The 15,508-nt window shown below is 36.8% G+C and overlaps 1 protein-coding gene across 1 annotated transcript in view; it reads left to right on the top strand.

Moving 5' to 3' along the window:
- Positions 1-15,508, top strand: part of LOC122846867 (transcription factor 4-like) — a 169,430-nt gene that overhangs the window by 36,683 nt on the left and 117,239 nt on the right. The window contains 2 exon segments of the mRNA XM_044144105.1: positions 2,645-2,700; positions 3,665-3,740. Coding sequence (XP_044000040.1) covers positions 2,645-2,700; positions 3,665-3,740 — 132 coding nt within the window.

Below are 15,508 nucleotides of genomic sequence, written 5' to 3'. Positions count from 1 at the left end.
TGTAAAGTCAGTATTTACTTTGAGGCTAAATAGTTAGCTTATTTGTTCTGTCCACAAAAAAAAACTTATTTCTTTTGCTTACTAAATAGATTAAAGCTAAATATTTAGATTGCAAACTAAATATTTAATTTGTAAATTATAAATTAGAAAGCTAAATATTTAGCTTGAGTTTGCTAGCTAAACTCAAGCTAAGCAAATTCTTCACATTCAGTCAGAAGAAACATTAAAAATACTTCAAAGCTAAACTTGTGAACTTCTGGACGTCATTTTGCTCGAGTTTAATTGATGACTGATGGTTTTGTTTCTTTGTTTTGTGTCGAGGTGATGGGAGGATCTTGGAGATTTCAAGATTAAATTAAACAAACTGATGTGTGTCAGTTTAATTGTTCCTACGGAGCTCCAAACAGGTGCAGCGCTGCTGGTCCACATCGTCACCGCTGGCCTCGTTTCTGTCAGTCAGAAACCTTTTTTTACAAACGTCACCATGTTTACATCACGCCTTCCCCGCTGCGGCTTTCCAACCCACTGACACCGTTTGGACCCGGCAGGTTGGAAAGTTTGATTCTCTGGGTTAGTGGGTCAAACTGACGCGTCGTGGATTCATGAGTCCAGAAAAATATGTCAAATAATGAAACAGGAATCAGTAAAACGGGTTTGGATCATTATTGACCTACAAGAGTTCAGGTTTCAGTGTCTAAAACTGTTTTTACAAACATTCTTATTGTTTTTAATCAATCAGTTTGAATTTCCACTTTCTTTTTTTATACGGTTTAGCGTGATCATCACTTTTTTTGGGCTGTTACTAAAGAAAATATGTATATAAAAGTACGGATGGATGAAAATGTTCAGTGCATTTAACTTCCCTTCACTCAGTTTGTTTGAATAAACTCTAATTTTTGGGTTTTGTATAAACTTTCAGTTAGACAAAGTTCACAGTCTGTGTTGAAGTTTTGGTTTTTGTGATTCTTCAAGTAGGTAACCATTTATATTCATGCTCTTATTGTGAAGTGGTGGAGACTGTTTACACAGCGGTTCTGTTTCCTGTCCTTCCCTAATAACTTTATTTAAAACTAACATGTAGAAACAAAATAAAAAATAAACATAAACACAATATCTAATGGCATAGAACATGGATGTCAACATGGTTGAATTTAGCGCTTTACAATATGGTAAACATGATGGTATTAGTAGAAATAATGTTAATGATTAGCGGTTTATATTAGCTGTGTTGGTATAGTTCTTAAGTTTAGCAGAACTGTTTATGATTAGCACTTTAGCATTAGCTTTTGTCAAATATGTTAGTATAGCAATTTAGCATTTCCGCTGCTAATGATAAGCAGCTTAGTAGCGGTGGAGGATCTAATGTTTATGATTAGCGGTTTAGCATTTGTAGCACAGCTGTTTTGATTAGGGCTCTAGCATTAGCTTCTGCTAAATACTATATTGGTCTATTGCATTAGTAATAGCAGAACTGTTTTATTATTTTTGCTGTAGGATTAGCACAGGTAGCCTTTTAGTTAGCTTCGCCCACCGCTGATTAGTTTATGTAAATATTCCCTAATTTTGGCAGCTTCAGTTCTCCATACAGGATGTTACCTTTATGACACAAACAGCTCAGGCTGAAGAACTGACTTGTTGAATATAAGAAGAACTGATTTATTTTAGAACTGAATATTTTATTTATAAGTTAATATTTTTCCATAACATCGCCATAGAAAAACAAGACTTTAATTTGAGCTACTTTATGAAATGAATGTGTAACATGCTGATTTTCAGACAACAGGCTGGGTGTGTGAGTGGTAGTTTTTGGACACAGTGGTGTTTTTGTCCACTCTGATCCCCACATATGCACACATGGGCTAACTGTATTAATAGGAGTCTGTTTTGTGTCAGGCAGATCTTAATAGGATCATTGTGAGAGACATGGGGCTGTCTGTCAGTCTAAGTTCATTAACTGATGATAGATAACCTGCAGAGTGTGTGTGTGTGTGTGTGGGGTTTTCGGACTGTGCCTCCCTGTTTGTGGGTCTCTAGTGTAATTTATAGCCCTCAATTGGACGCCTTATCAGGTGCAGGACACATGGACGCCTCCTTCTCTCCTCCACCTCCCACCCTTTAACTCCAACTTGGACTTCTCTCTCATTTTCCTCTCATCCATCCCCCAGTCCTCACTTTTTATTACCCAGCGATGCTTTTTTTATAATTGCTGCTCGTTTTCTCACAGTGTCTTAAAAACTTGTCAAACTTCTGTTTTGTTTTGTGAAAACGTTCCTGCGGCCGGACTGGAGACGTTTGGGTTGATGTTAGAGAGGCGGTTCTGCTGCAGGTCCAGATGTTTTATAAAACATCTGGACGTTAAAACCGGAGTCTGTGGGGAAACGAGAGCATCCATGGCGTTTCCATGGCTACCGAACACACGCAGCCGGCAATAATAGGAGGGTTGGTAGATATGATAGATGAATAATATCAGATATACTGAGACTGGATGGATGGGAATATCTGGACCATCACAGTTTCTGGTTTTCCAGACATCGGTTCCAGTCGCAGCTTCCCAGTCCCGATGGTTTCTGTATTCAGTAAGAATTTAAATAATCTCCTTTACTAAACTGTATTTTGAGCTAACGTTTGTCCTGTTTCCTTCCAGGTATGGAGGAAAGAACAAATGCAGCTTCATGGGCGAGTGGAAGTCGCTCCTCTAAGGTTTGTTTTGTTGCTTTTCTTCCACTTTTATTAGCAATCAGAAAAACTTTTAATCAGAAGCTTTTGATTTAGTTTTAACAACAAAGCAACTGTTTTCATGTAGAAATGATCAGGTGTGTTTGTAAAGTTACACTGTCAAAAATTAATATATATATCATATATATTATATTTATTATTATCAGTGTTATATTTTGACCGTGTTACACATTTATAAGTGTCATAGTTTGAAACTAAATATGTAGTTATATGTAGTAAAAATAGCTTCAGACTTAATATTTAGTTTGAAGCTAATTATTTAGCTGAACATTTAATTAAATATTTAACCAATTATATATTTAGCATGGTAACTAGATAATCAGTTAGCTAACAAATAGCTAAATATGGATCTTGCTAACATTTAGTTTTCTAATGAATGTTAGCTTGGAGCAAAATATTAAGTTTGAAGGTTATTATTTAGCTGGTTAACTAAACAGTTTGGAGCAAGGTTTGTTATAACAAACTAAATATTTAGTTTAAACCTAAACACTTAGTTTGATTAGGTGGCTAATTAATTAGTTAGCCTCAAACTAAATATTTATATTACTAACTAAATATTTTGTTAAAACAAATAGTTTAATAAAATTGTTAGCTTGGAGCTAAATACTCCCGTTCAGTTAACTTTCTATTCAGTTTACTTCCCGATCAGCTAACTTTCTGTTCAGCTAACGTCCCGATCAGCTAACTTTCTGTTCAGCTAACGTCCCGATCAGCTAACTTCCTGTTCAGCTAACGTCCCGATCAGCTAACTTCCTGTTCAGCTAACGTCCCGATCAGCTAACTTCCTGTTCAGCTAACGTCCCGTTCAGCTAACTTCCTGTTCAGCTAACGTCCCGTTCAGCTAACTTCCTGCTCAGCTAACGTCCCGTTCAGCTAACTTCCTGTCAAGCTAACAGCCCAATGAGCTAACTTCCTGTTCTTTCTGCAGAGTTACGCCGACGGATCGCAGTTCATGGCATCACATGACAGCCTCTCGCCTCCGTACTCAAACTCCAGGCTAACAGGTCGGCTAACTTCCTGCGTCTCTTGGTTTGTCGTCCGTCAGCTGCGGATCGGCTGCTTTGTTTTGGCTGTTTGTGTTTCTGCGAGTGGAGAAACGCCAGCCGGCGTCTGCTCGTTTACCCATGATGCTCTCTGCCTCTGGCGCCAGTTGTGAGCAAATGGCCACTGACACAGATAATCTGCCTCACACACAGCAGAGCCTAATTACCTTTGACTGGATGCATCAAATATGGAAGACGCTCTCTGACTCTACCTGCCGCATTTCTGCTTTTCGCTGCTTTGATCTGAAACGTTTCGTCTGTTTCATTCATACCAAACAAACAAACATTTTTATTTAAAAGCCAAAGAATGTCCACCGTTGGGTTGATACATTAGATTATATATATAGTCGTCACACAGAGTCACATATTTGAGCATTTATTTGGGTTATATCTAAGCTGTATCTAAGTTTTTTTAATGAAAAGTTTAGTGGAAGAAAAAGATATGTTGGGGGTGGAGAGGATTCGTATTTCAGTTCATTTTTAAAGAATTGTATTAATTATTGAATCAATGAATATTTTTGTTAACTATGTTATCTATGACTAATTGACGTACTTTTACTTAAGCAAATTAATTTAAGGAATTTAAGTCAGAAATTGAAATTCACATTTAGATTCATTAGAGTCACATTTTGAGTATTTATTTCTGTTAAATGCTGTTGCAGCTACATGTTCTGATGGAAAGTTTAGTGGAAGGAAAAAGTGTTTCGGGAAAAAATTCACATTCTTTTTTGGAATTGTATTAATTATTAAATATTGTTGATATTAATGGTGTTATCTATAAATAATTACTTTAAAAACAGAAAGTGAAACCACATATAGATCCTTTTAGGAGTAACATTTTGAGGATTTATATCTGTTAAGTTCTGCTGTATCTAAGCACTTTAATGGAAAGTTTAGTGGAAGAACCATTTGGTTGAGGTGACTCAGGGTACCATGTCATCTCCTGCTGTTGTTCTACTTTGTGTTTTATTCTTATTTTTATTCTCCAGCAAGATGTGAGGCCTGCAAATGCTGCCAGCAGTACCAGTTATTAAAAACAAACTGGTCTCAGGGTAATTCATACCTATGTCTAGGTATATAATTGCCTTGTGGCTATAAAGTGGTGAATATTTAAATTAGCTAAACAAAGGGAACATTAGATGATATTTTGTTTAGTTTATTTTGTGAAATTTAATCCTAATCCAGTAAAAGCTGCTGGTGGAGCAGCAGGAGTGATCCATTGTGAGCTGGATGTGTTGTGACAGCGTTGTGATTAAGGTTTGTGACTCGGAAAGGGAAATATCACAATCTTCATCTGCAGCCGAGGAGCCGTAAATTTACTTTTATGATGCTAACGCTAGGAGACAGAGACAGCCGGCGAAATGCGGCACACAGAAACATTTTTACCTTCTACCTCTGGATGTTTGGGTTCACACAACCAGATCACTAAATGATGGTAAAATCACTTCCTGTTGCTATGGAAACTACTATATATGTAGAAAATGTTAGCGCTTAGCGCTCATTGCTAGCCTGCTTAACGCAGTGATTCCCAATGGAAAGGTTCAAAGTGAGACAATATTTCCACAGACCGGCCTTTATTAAGATTAAAGCAACAATAATTAAATATTAATAGAATGATACATAAATACCAACCCATAGTGACTATCAACCTTATTAGCATCATCCTGTAGCATTATGCTAGCAAGGCAACATGAGTATCGTCCACTCTGCCCTCTGCTGCTCTCTGGTTGCTATGGTAACCTCCTGGTTTTGTCTGTTAAATGTGCCGCTCTTCTGTGTCCTTCCCTTTTGTAAAGAAAAACTTTGTTTTTACTCATTTTGCTAGCTTGTTGGGTTTATTTTTAGCGCCTCATGTGACTTGAGTTACAGGCAGAGAGAAGTGGGTCAACATAAACACTGTTCAGATAATTAGAAAATAAGAAATACTGTAAGTTAGTTATTGTTTTGCTACTAAATAACCTGGATTAGGAGCCCTGTCTTAACAGACATGTTGTTTGTAGCATGCTAATTGTAAAGAACCACTGTAAACTAGCTAAAAATCACTGTAAATACTAAGAAAGCTAAACAAACGATCACTAAGTCCATTGGGGTCACTTTATGTTTGTGTTTTTGATTTTTAATTTCACACATTTCTGACGTCCTTTTCAGTTTGTCGTTTGGTGAATTTTGCGGCGGAAGAAATGAATGATTAGTTCCACAGCTCTGAAAGCTCTCTGGTAAAACTAAACCGAGGGATTTTGCAGTTTTATCGTCTATTGTGAACATCACTCTGGAGTTATTTCTGTGCTTGAACTATTGCCTTTGATAATCCCTTTCATTTAGTTGTAAATGACAGTTGTCTGTTTGGATTATACGCAGAGTAAACCCTAAAAGGAAGCCACAGTTCAGAGTTAAATAAACCCAACCTGAACATGTTAAGTGTGAAGCTGTCTTTCTGCCCCCCTCCCTCCTTTGTAACCTTGTGTGTCGTCTTTAAACCGACCCCCCGTGCAGATTAGAGTGATGTTATGCTCTAGATAATCAGCGGAGGGATTAGTGTCATCTGAGCGACCCCACTAGATTAATCTGCAGCTACACACACACGTTCGGTGATCTAGCAATGAGAGGATGTGTGTGAGTGAGGTGATGTTTCTGTTCAGGCACGCAGGTCATTGAGGCAGCGGTGACTTCTCTGTGGTTTAAATCTGCGGGTTTTCAGTCTAATGGTTGACATTTATTTTACTTTAGGATGTTTAACGGCAGCATCATGACCTTGACCCCATATAAACACTAACACACACACCAACTGTCACAAAACAAAACAGAGGTCCAGTGTTTTCAGCTCACAAAATAATGGTGAAATATATCAGATGTTTGCTCAACTTGTCTTGATTTTCTCTTGTTTTTTACTCTAATAAGCTATAAGCTTGATTCTGATTAGCTGTTAGCATGATTCTGAATCGTTTATAGCTTAGTTCCCAGTAGGTGCTAGCTGTTAAATTATTCTAAGTATCGGTTAGCGTGTGTTTAACTGTTGGCTGTCTTTAACAACAAACGATTATTGTTAGTGTAACTCTCAGTAGTCGTTAGCCCTTTTCTAAGTGGATGTTAGCTTAGTTTCCGATGGTTTTTAGCATGATGAGCTACGGTTTAAGGTCATGGTTGCTGTTAGCTTAGCTGTTAGCTTAGCTCTCAGTTTGAGTCAGTAAGGTCCTAGTTTGACTGTGCAGATTTAAGGTGGACTTTGAGTCATCCTTAAAGCTTGTTAGTTTTTCTGTTAGCTTTAGTCTGAAAAGCTGCTAATTTGACTCTGTTTGGTTGCAGAAGAAATCTGATTTGTTCGTCCAACAATCAGAGCGTTACACAGTTTTTCATCAATTTTTGTTGAGGAAAAAATTGGTCAATAAACTTGTATGTGGAGTGTTGATATCAATGATGTTCCATACTTCCAGCTTTGTTTCTCTGGCTGGCTAGAGGCTGATTGAAACCCATGTTCTCATTTGTTCTGACTGTTATTTCATATTTTAAAGTAGAAAGCGAAGGCAGGAAACAAAAGGAGAAGCTGCGTATGTACCTGACGATGTGGCGCCCCTCCTGCTGTTGGTGCTGAAACGCCGTCTGTCTGACCTCTGTGCGACCTTATTAATGAGTGTTGAGCCATGAGGCCGGACCCCCTCTGAGGAGGTCACATCTGGACACTTTATTTAGAACTACATATATCTGTCTCTCTTTTCGCCGCTCTCATTCTGAAACGTTTCTGTTTTTCTCTTCCATCTTGTCGTCTTCATTTCCAACCTGAGTCGTCACTTTCCTCCATTTCTTGTGTTTTTGAGTCGTTAACGTTGAGTGTTTCTGTCCTCTTCTGATTTCCGTATCCTCCTCTCGGTGTCCTTCTCCACCCCAGGAGCTCATCACCGCGGCTGGGTGTCGTGCCTCGGTTTTCCCCTTTGGCACCACGCTGTCCCAATGTGCTGCTTTCAGCTGTTTCTGCTCTGAATGTTTAAACAAAGACTAGAAATAACCTGAATCAAAAACATCAACAAAAGTACGCAAAACTTGTTGATATTCCAATAATGTCAAAAGAACACAATTTCCCAATTGCAGTGGATCCAATGAATAAGAAACTCAATTTAAATAACTTTGGTTATGCGACAAGTTGTTAAAAAACACCATCTTCCTACCACTTCCTGTTTGTCTTTGTTGTCATTTCCGCCAGTAGTAACATCCAGTTTTTGATCATGTGACTCATGTGATGGGAAAAAGCGTTTCCATTGCAGTTTTTCAAAATATACTAATCTTGACCTATCAAAATGTGAGGCTTTTCTTAAATTGGTATTTCCATTAAACAGATTTATTTTCATTTCATTATTCTAATTTACACAATTTTATTGTAATTTTCCCTTACTGAAATACGCTAATACACCTCATCCTGGCACCAAAGCTTTTTTTAAAAAGACATTTTTTTAAATTTTGTGTTTCTATTCAACTTCACTCATTAAACTCATGGGCAGGATTAGATCAGACCCTGTCGTCTGATTGGCTGCTTCAAACAGGAACTCAGGTTAACTTCTTTCAGTTTTGCTCTGACTCTGTGCAGAAATATCTTTAATAGTAATTAACACATTCTTTCTGTTTATATCCAGTTTTAATAAGCTAACGTTGCAGTGAAATATGTATATCATATGTCATTTGTTTACATTAATTTGGCACTCTTTGCTCTCCATAATAGCTATATTTAGACCTGAAGCCATTTTCTCATAAAAATCAACACACATTAACCTTACTGGAAGGAAATGTAAACCATTTTCTGACAATAAAATGGGCTTTTATTATTATTTAGAAAAAAATATAAACATATGGGGCTACAGCGATACCAAAGTTGTATTCCAGTTAAAAAAACAGACTTGAGACTATATGTGACATTCCTTTACAGATAGATTGTAAAGTGAGTTTACAGAGGACAGGTTTTTTCCTTCCTGGATGTTTTTCCGGTTCTTCTCGGCTGATTGACGTCGCCTCCGTCTCGTTCTCTGTGTTTTCAGTGGATGTCATAAATTGATTAGCGCTGCATTGACTTGCCTGCATTAACAGGGCGCGCTTTGTGAGCCGCTGTGGAGTATTTAGCGTATTATTGTTTTGAAGGGGCCGTGCATCACGTGAAAATGATCGGCTGTAATTAGATCTGACACGGTAATAATGGTTCTCGTCAAGACGAGAGGCGGAAACGCCAAACTGAGACGACTTTAACAGTTTCTGCTCCCAGAAAGTTTTACTGGATGTAGCGCAGCAGCTAACCAGATTACAGATTATTTAATAGAAACGATCGTTTTGTGAAGAGAAAAGCAGAAAAAACAGGAATTAGAGAGAAAAGTTTGAATTCGGTGATAAATTTCTCTTTTTATTTGAAAAATGTATCCAGGATATTAGAGAAATCTGTAATTCTGATGCTGCTGAGAATTAGTGAAGGCAGATAAACTCATTATTACAACAATTCTGTTAATATTGTTACTTTATTCTTGTTCTGATAATGTCACAGCTTCATTCTCATATCAAGTTAATATACATCCATCTCTTCCTCCATTCCTTCATTCTCTCACTCTGTTCTCTCTCTCCATCTCTCCGTTCCTTCGTTCTCTCCATCCTGTCATCCGTCCAGATGAGTCCCTCAGAGACCGAGCTCAGGTCACTCATGTTGCTCTGTGTGTGTTTTCTTCATGCTTTCCTCTCTCTCTCTGTGTGTGTGTGTGTCCTTTATCTTCCCATCTCTTCACGGCTCTGCTGTTATGTGTATATACAGCAGTGTGTGTGTGTGTGTGTGCGTGTGTGTGTGTGTGTGTGTGTGTGTGTGTGTGTGTGTGTGTGTGTGTGTGTGGATGTGACAGACTGTGAAATGGTGCGTAGTAGCACCTGGGCCCTTCAGTGTTGATTGATCGGCTTGGTCATGTGGAAGAGTCCCATCTGGCCAGCCATGCTACTGTGTGTGTGTGTGTGTGTGTGTGTGTGTGTGTGTGTGTGTGTGAGAGAGAGGTGAGAGTGATAGAGATGTGCAGCATTAAGCAGTGTGTTTATTGTGAACGAGGGAGAGAGAAAGAGCTCCTCAGTTGTAACTGTGACACCCAGAGGCCAAAGGTGAACCGGATTCTATCATCTGAGAGACGAACTGGGAACCGGGACTGGGAACCGGGACGAACCGGGACGAACCGGGACTGGGAACCAGTGGTTCATGGGTTCATTCAGTGATGCATGTTGGGATGAATGCATGGATTTATTCATGTTGCAGCTTCATGTCAGATTCCTGGAACCAGGCAGCAACACTCTGCAGAAGATTCACTTTTTGTCACCTTTGAATTAGATTTTCAAAATAAAAGCTTTGAGTTGTGAAAATGTGAGAATGAGAAAAAATAGTTTTAATTACAAGAATAAAATTGTAATATGAGAATAAAGTTATCATGATAAACTTCATATTATGAGAATGAAGTAATAATAAGTAGAAAAGTTGTAATAATGGTGAAGTAATAATTTATGACAACATGAAAAATGATAGAAAAGTGAGAGTTTGGTCTTGGTTTAAAAAGTGATAAATAATTAATGTTTTATCACATCAGCATCAGAATGTTGCTGTGAATCAGGAGCTGAATGTGAAACGGTTGCTGAGCTGCTTCAGTCAGAAACAGAAATCATCTTTATTCCCATAATCTAAACATTATTATTCTGACCTCATCCTGTTGTTGTTTTAAACTTTTTGTACCTGACATGTTTTAAATGTCTCTATTGTTGAAGTTTAGTCATATTAGCATTGGGATATAAACCAGAACTTTACATATATAATTATTTTTAAATCAAATAAAACTTCTCATGTTTTAGGTTTTCTAGAATCACCAAAGTTATTTCTTTTTGCTAAATGTAGTGAGAACATTATTTATTGATTTTACTTTGACGTTCTTTGGTCACGTTTTGTCGTTATCAGGGATAATTGTTGTTTAATTTGTCTGACTTTGGTCAAACCTTCTGGATTAATAAATAAATCTGATGAATAATTTTATTGATTTTTAACTGAAATATGAGACGTTTGGTTTAACTACAGGTTAGTTTAGATCATTTTCCTAACTACTGAAGACGTGGGTGCCATGTTCTCCTGTCTTTCCTCTTTTGATGAAAATGTGTCGTGTTTTATTTTCACCCCAGGAAACCGAGTTATTTCCAGTTCCTGGTCTAAATGATGACATCACCGTTATAGTGATGACATCACCATGATCTCTTCTGAATAAATGTTCCCAAATTGAAGAAAAAATTTATTCAAATAAAATGATTATACTTAATAATTATATTTTATTAATAGTAATATTCATATTTAAATATGTTTAAATTACTTTAATTCAGATAGTTACATTAAGTTATTTGTTTTTAAATTAATGTATATATTTTATTTTATGCTAAATTTAGAGCAATTAATTTAGTTAATTATATTTAATTAACAAATTAAGTTAATAAATTTTTTTAATTGCCCTGAAAAAAACTCAAACTAAACTGACAGCTGAATGTTTCCTGGACAGAAATGATCGTTTAGGGTTAATTTTACAGATTCATTGATGTCGCCTGCAGATTATCTATGATTACAGCTTCATGTTCTTTAATCCAGATCATTATATCACAATCTGAACCTGCACATTGTAACATAAAAAGTTGATTTGTGAGAAGAAAAAAAGTAAACAGTAGTGAAAATCTAAAATATTTAACTTTATTTGAAGTTTTATTGAACTTTTTCACAGTTGCAGCTCATTGTTTTGGTTCAGTGACACAAATAAAGACAGAAGTGATGATGATGATGATGATGCAGAAATTCAGATATTTTAGGTGGTTTTAGTAAATTTGACATTTCAGGTGTATTTTCTTATTCTGGTTAGAATAATTCTCATTCTAAAACTTTAAGAAAATACAAAAACGTCTGTTTTTGGTAGATGAACAGGTCTGGGTTAAAACGTGGAGTTAAATGTGACAGAAAGGAAACCAGATGCTGGTAGAAACTAAGACGGAGAGACAGATTAGGAGCGAAAGACGGGAAAAAGAGTCGTTTATTTGAAACGAAGCCAACTGATAATTAATGCCTCTGACATCACGGTGCTCTAATTAAGCCTGGCACTCATTAAGCCGTGTGTGTGTGTGTGTGTGTGTGTGTGTGTGTGTGAGAATTGGGGGGGGTGTCCGCTACCAGGTTTTAGAAAGGGGGATATGTTTATCTTTTTCAAACAATAGAAAACCAGAAGTGGAAGAAACAACAGTCAGTTTGGACTTGGCAGGGATGGGGTGAACAAAGTTGTTGAAAGTTTGCTGCTAGCGTTAGCCACACATGGCTAATTGTCCAACTAGCAAGATGGCTGAATTTCCTAGAAAACCACCCAGTTTTCTTTGATTAATCAGCAGCCTATAAATATGTGATCCATTTGTTTTTTATGATCAAAGAGTTGATGCTGCTGTTATAAAACATCTTCATAAACTTGATGATGGCTAACTGGCTTAGCTGCCATGTAGCAACTCACTAGCTAGTCTAAAATTAGCTAACATTCTCTGATTACTGCGGATAAGTGGGTTGATGTGTGATTGGTAGCTAATTGGCTAGGCTAACAGATTATTGCTAACTTTCTGGGTTAAGAAATCCCAACTCTAACACAGAGAAAGTAGCTTTTACTAAATAAATCTCAGGAATTTATTTGTCAGTAATTCTAATACGATTATCAGGGCCATAAATACAAGAAAACTCCCAGTTAATCCTTATTTACGCATCGTCTTAATCAGTTTGTTTAATAGTTAAACAGCTAGGCTAGCAGGTTTTATTTACCAGGCTAAGCTAACAATTTAAACATAACAGATTATAAAAAATGAACTTACACATGATTGCTGAAAGTCTAGGTCAAAAAAATGACAGCTAACTGGGCTATAACTATAGGTCACAGCTCAATGAGTAAGCTAGCCCTTGATGGCTAAAGGGTTATGCTAACATGTAATCGTTAATGTACTAGCTTAAGTTATGATAGCTAACTGACTATTAGACGGTCTTATTGGCTAGCCTAACAGATATAATATTGCTGCCTAGATCTATTTTTTAAATGGTTATTAGTATTTTTAATGTAGTTTATAATATTCTAGGCTAAAAGCTAACTTAAAACATGACTACCACCAGAGGAAGCTAAAGCTGTACATTTAAATTGCTAGCCCAACAAATGCAGTATAGTTGCTTTAAGTTGTTTAGTTTTAAATATAAATTTGATGTTGGTTTTAGCTGGCTAGGCTAATATGTTAAAGCTTTTGGAGAATTGTTCAACTAGCTATAGCTTATGAGCATGACTAAAAGGCCAAAGCTAACTTACTATGTTAAGACATGATTACCAACTGAATAAGCTAAAACATTACAGCTAAGTTGCTAACCCAACACCTGCAGTACATTTGGTTTAAATATCACTTTTGGTCTTGGCTAACAGCTCATAGCTAACTTGTTCGGTGAAGATGTTATTGCAAACCAACAACAGGCAAAAAATTTTAAATTCCAAGTTTAATAATCAATAGTTTTTAAACTCAGAAGATCCGGAGAGCCAGAAATTCAAGATTGGAGTGGAAATGTTGAGACTGACGAAGTTTAGTGGCTTTTAAATGACAACTGTTGGAGAAAATCATAAAACAGCATGAAGTTATAATGACGTTTGATGAGCTAGCCATAAAGTTCACTGTGGGATGCAAATAGTTAACTTTAATTAATTGAGTGAAACAGACCGGAACTTGAAGGAGCCACTCTGGTTTAGGGATAAATTACAATCAACTAGATGATCAATAAGAAATAAATCTATAGATAATTCAATTTTTAATTTAGGGTAAAAAAACAGAGATGTGTTGAAAGTGAAGGGCAAACAAAATGTAAATCTCAGTGAAATCAGCAGTGACGGGTTCACCAGGAGAGGCAGCGGTACGGGATAAAAAGTAAAGTTTTGGGATCTGTATCCATTTTTTGATCGGAGGATTTTCAGATTGCTAATTAGGCATGGAGGGCTAGCCATCGACAGCTGCATTCATCATCATAAAACGTAATAATTAATGACATTCCAACAAAGAAAAATATGCAAATGAGCTCCCCTCATTAGCATTTTCATATTCAGCTCCCATAATGCTTTTGCTGACAAGGTTGTAATTAATGAAAATTCATGTCTCTTAGCTGAGGTCTAGATTGGATCGCATTCATTCGCAATCCCCCAAACGAGAAGTGGAGGAGAAAAAAATAAAAACCACGGCGGGGATCTCTGCCAAGTTTTTAGTGAGACGAGCGGGAGGGAGGGGGGCGAGGAAAATGGAGGTGGAGGAAGGCAGATGGCAAAGAGAGCGAAAGAGACGAGGAAATGGAGAGAGAGACGCAGAAAGTTACGCTGCAGCACAAACAGGAAGACAGAAAAACATTGTGATGTAACGTTACACAATCACTGGGTTTGTTACAATGTAACTACAATAATAACAATAATTACCATTTTTGAAACATTGTTGCAAAAATTTTAATTATTATTATTATTATTATTATTATTGTAGTTGCATTGTTACAAATAATAGAATTCTTCCAAAAAACATCAAATTTATTTTTAACAATTTAAAATATTTCTGAATCTGGTTTGATATTAATAGTGATAATTCTTAATATTTTCTAAGAATTGTTATTGTGATATAACATGTTAAAGGTCTCGTCACTTCAGTTAAATAATAAATAATAAAACTATGAGAAGCTTTTTAAGTTCAAAACATTTCTCACTTATTATGATTTGTGCTTCATAAATGCCACAATCCCATAAAATAATACAAATATAATAAAAAATATCAATAAAATACACTGAATAAGATTAAGTTCAACTTCTGGATTTTATCGGTTTGATCAGATTTTATTTTCTGATAATATTAATGATTTATCGTCACATCAAGGCTGAAATCCTTAAAGCTGCTTTTGACTCATAACTGGGACATTAATCAAAGTATTTGATATGTATTGATGAGTCTGATAGTTTGATAAAACGTTTGTTTCACAATGTTTTTGTGATATTTTTAGGATTTGAAGCACTTTGAACTGCGTTGTTGCTGAAATGTGCTGAACAAACTAATACTAATAAACTTTGATTTAATTTATTCTTGTAAAACAACTTTTGTAAAAAACTAAACCCAAAACTTATTTTTATATTTTATTGTACTAGGGCATTTTTGATGGCAATTTCCATAAAAATACATAAGGAGGCCTGATTATGCTGTTGTACTTTGTAGCGTTGACCCGGATTCAAAGTCTGAATGAATAGAATCTGTGGCTTGTCAGACAAGATGGCCGCCCTGTGCGCGCTGACATCACTGCACTCTGAAGACCCACAGAGAGCAGCAGTGGTGGGAAAAAAAACTGATGATCGTTTCCATCCAGAACCTGCTCAGCGATCCGGATCCTTCAGCCGGCGGGTCGCTCCGGTCCGGACCGGTACGGGTCTGGAACAGAGGGGGGCAGCATCACCCTGGAGCAGCGGCTGGGCAGAAAGCAGCCCGACGGGCCGGAACCAGGACCTGGAGAACCTGGAGAACCTGGAATGATAATAATGTTTATCCTGCTGGTCTCAGGGTTCCACAGCCTGCAGAGCTTCTGATTGGATCGACTTTAATGTTGCTTTTTATATTAGTGGAGTGGTGAACATGAGGCCACATAAAGCAGATCAGTTCTCTGTGTGTGTGTGTGTGTGTGTGAAGTG

The sequence above is a fragment of the Gambusia affinis genome, linkage group LG17, assembly GCF_019740435.1.
Source record: "Gambusia affinis linkage group LG17, SWU_Gaff_1.0, whole genome shotgun sequence".
Lineage (NCBI taxonomy): Eukaryota > Metazoa > Chordata > Actinopteri > Cyprinodontiformes > Poeciliidae > Gambusia > Gambusia affinis.
The sequence above is the reverse complement of the archived record's forward strand: the minus strand, read 5'-3'. Positions and strand labels throughout refer to the sequence as shown.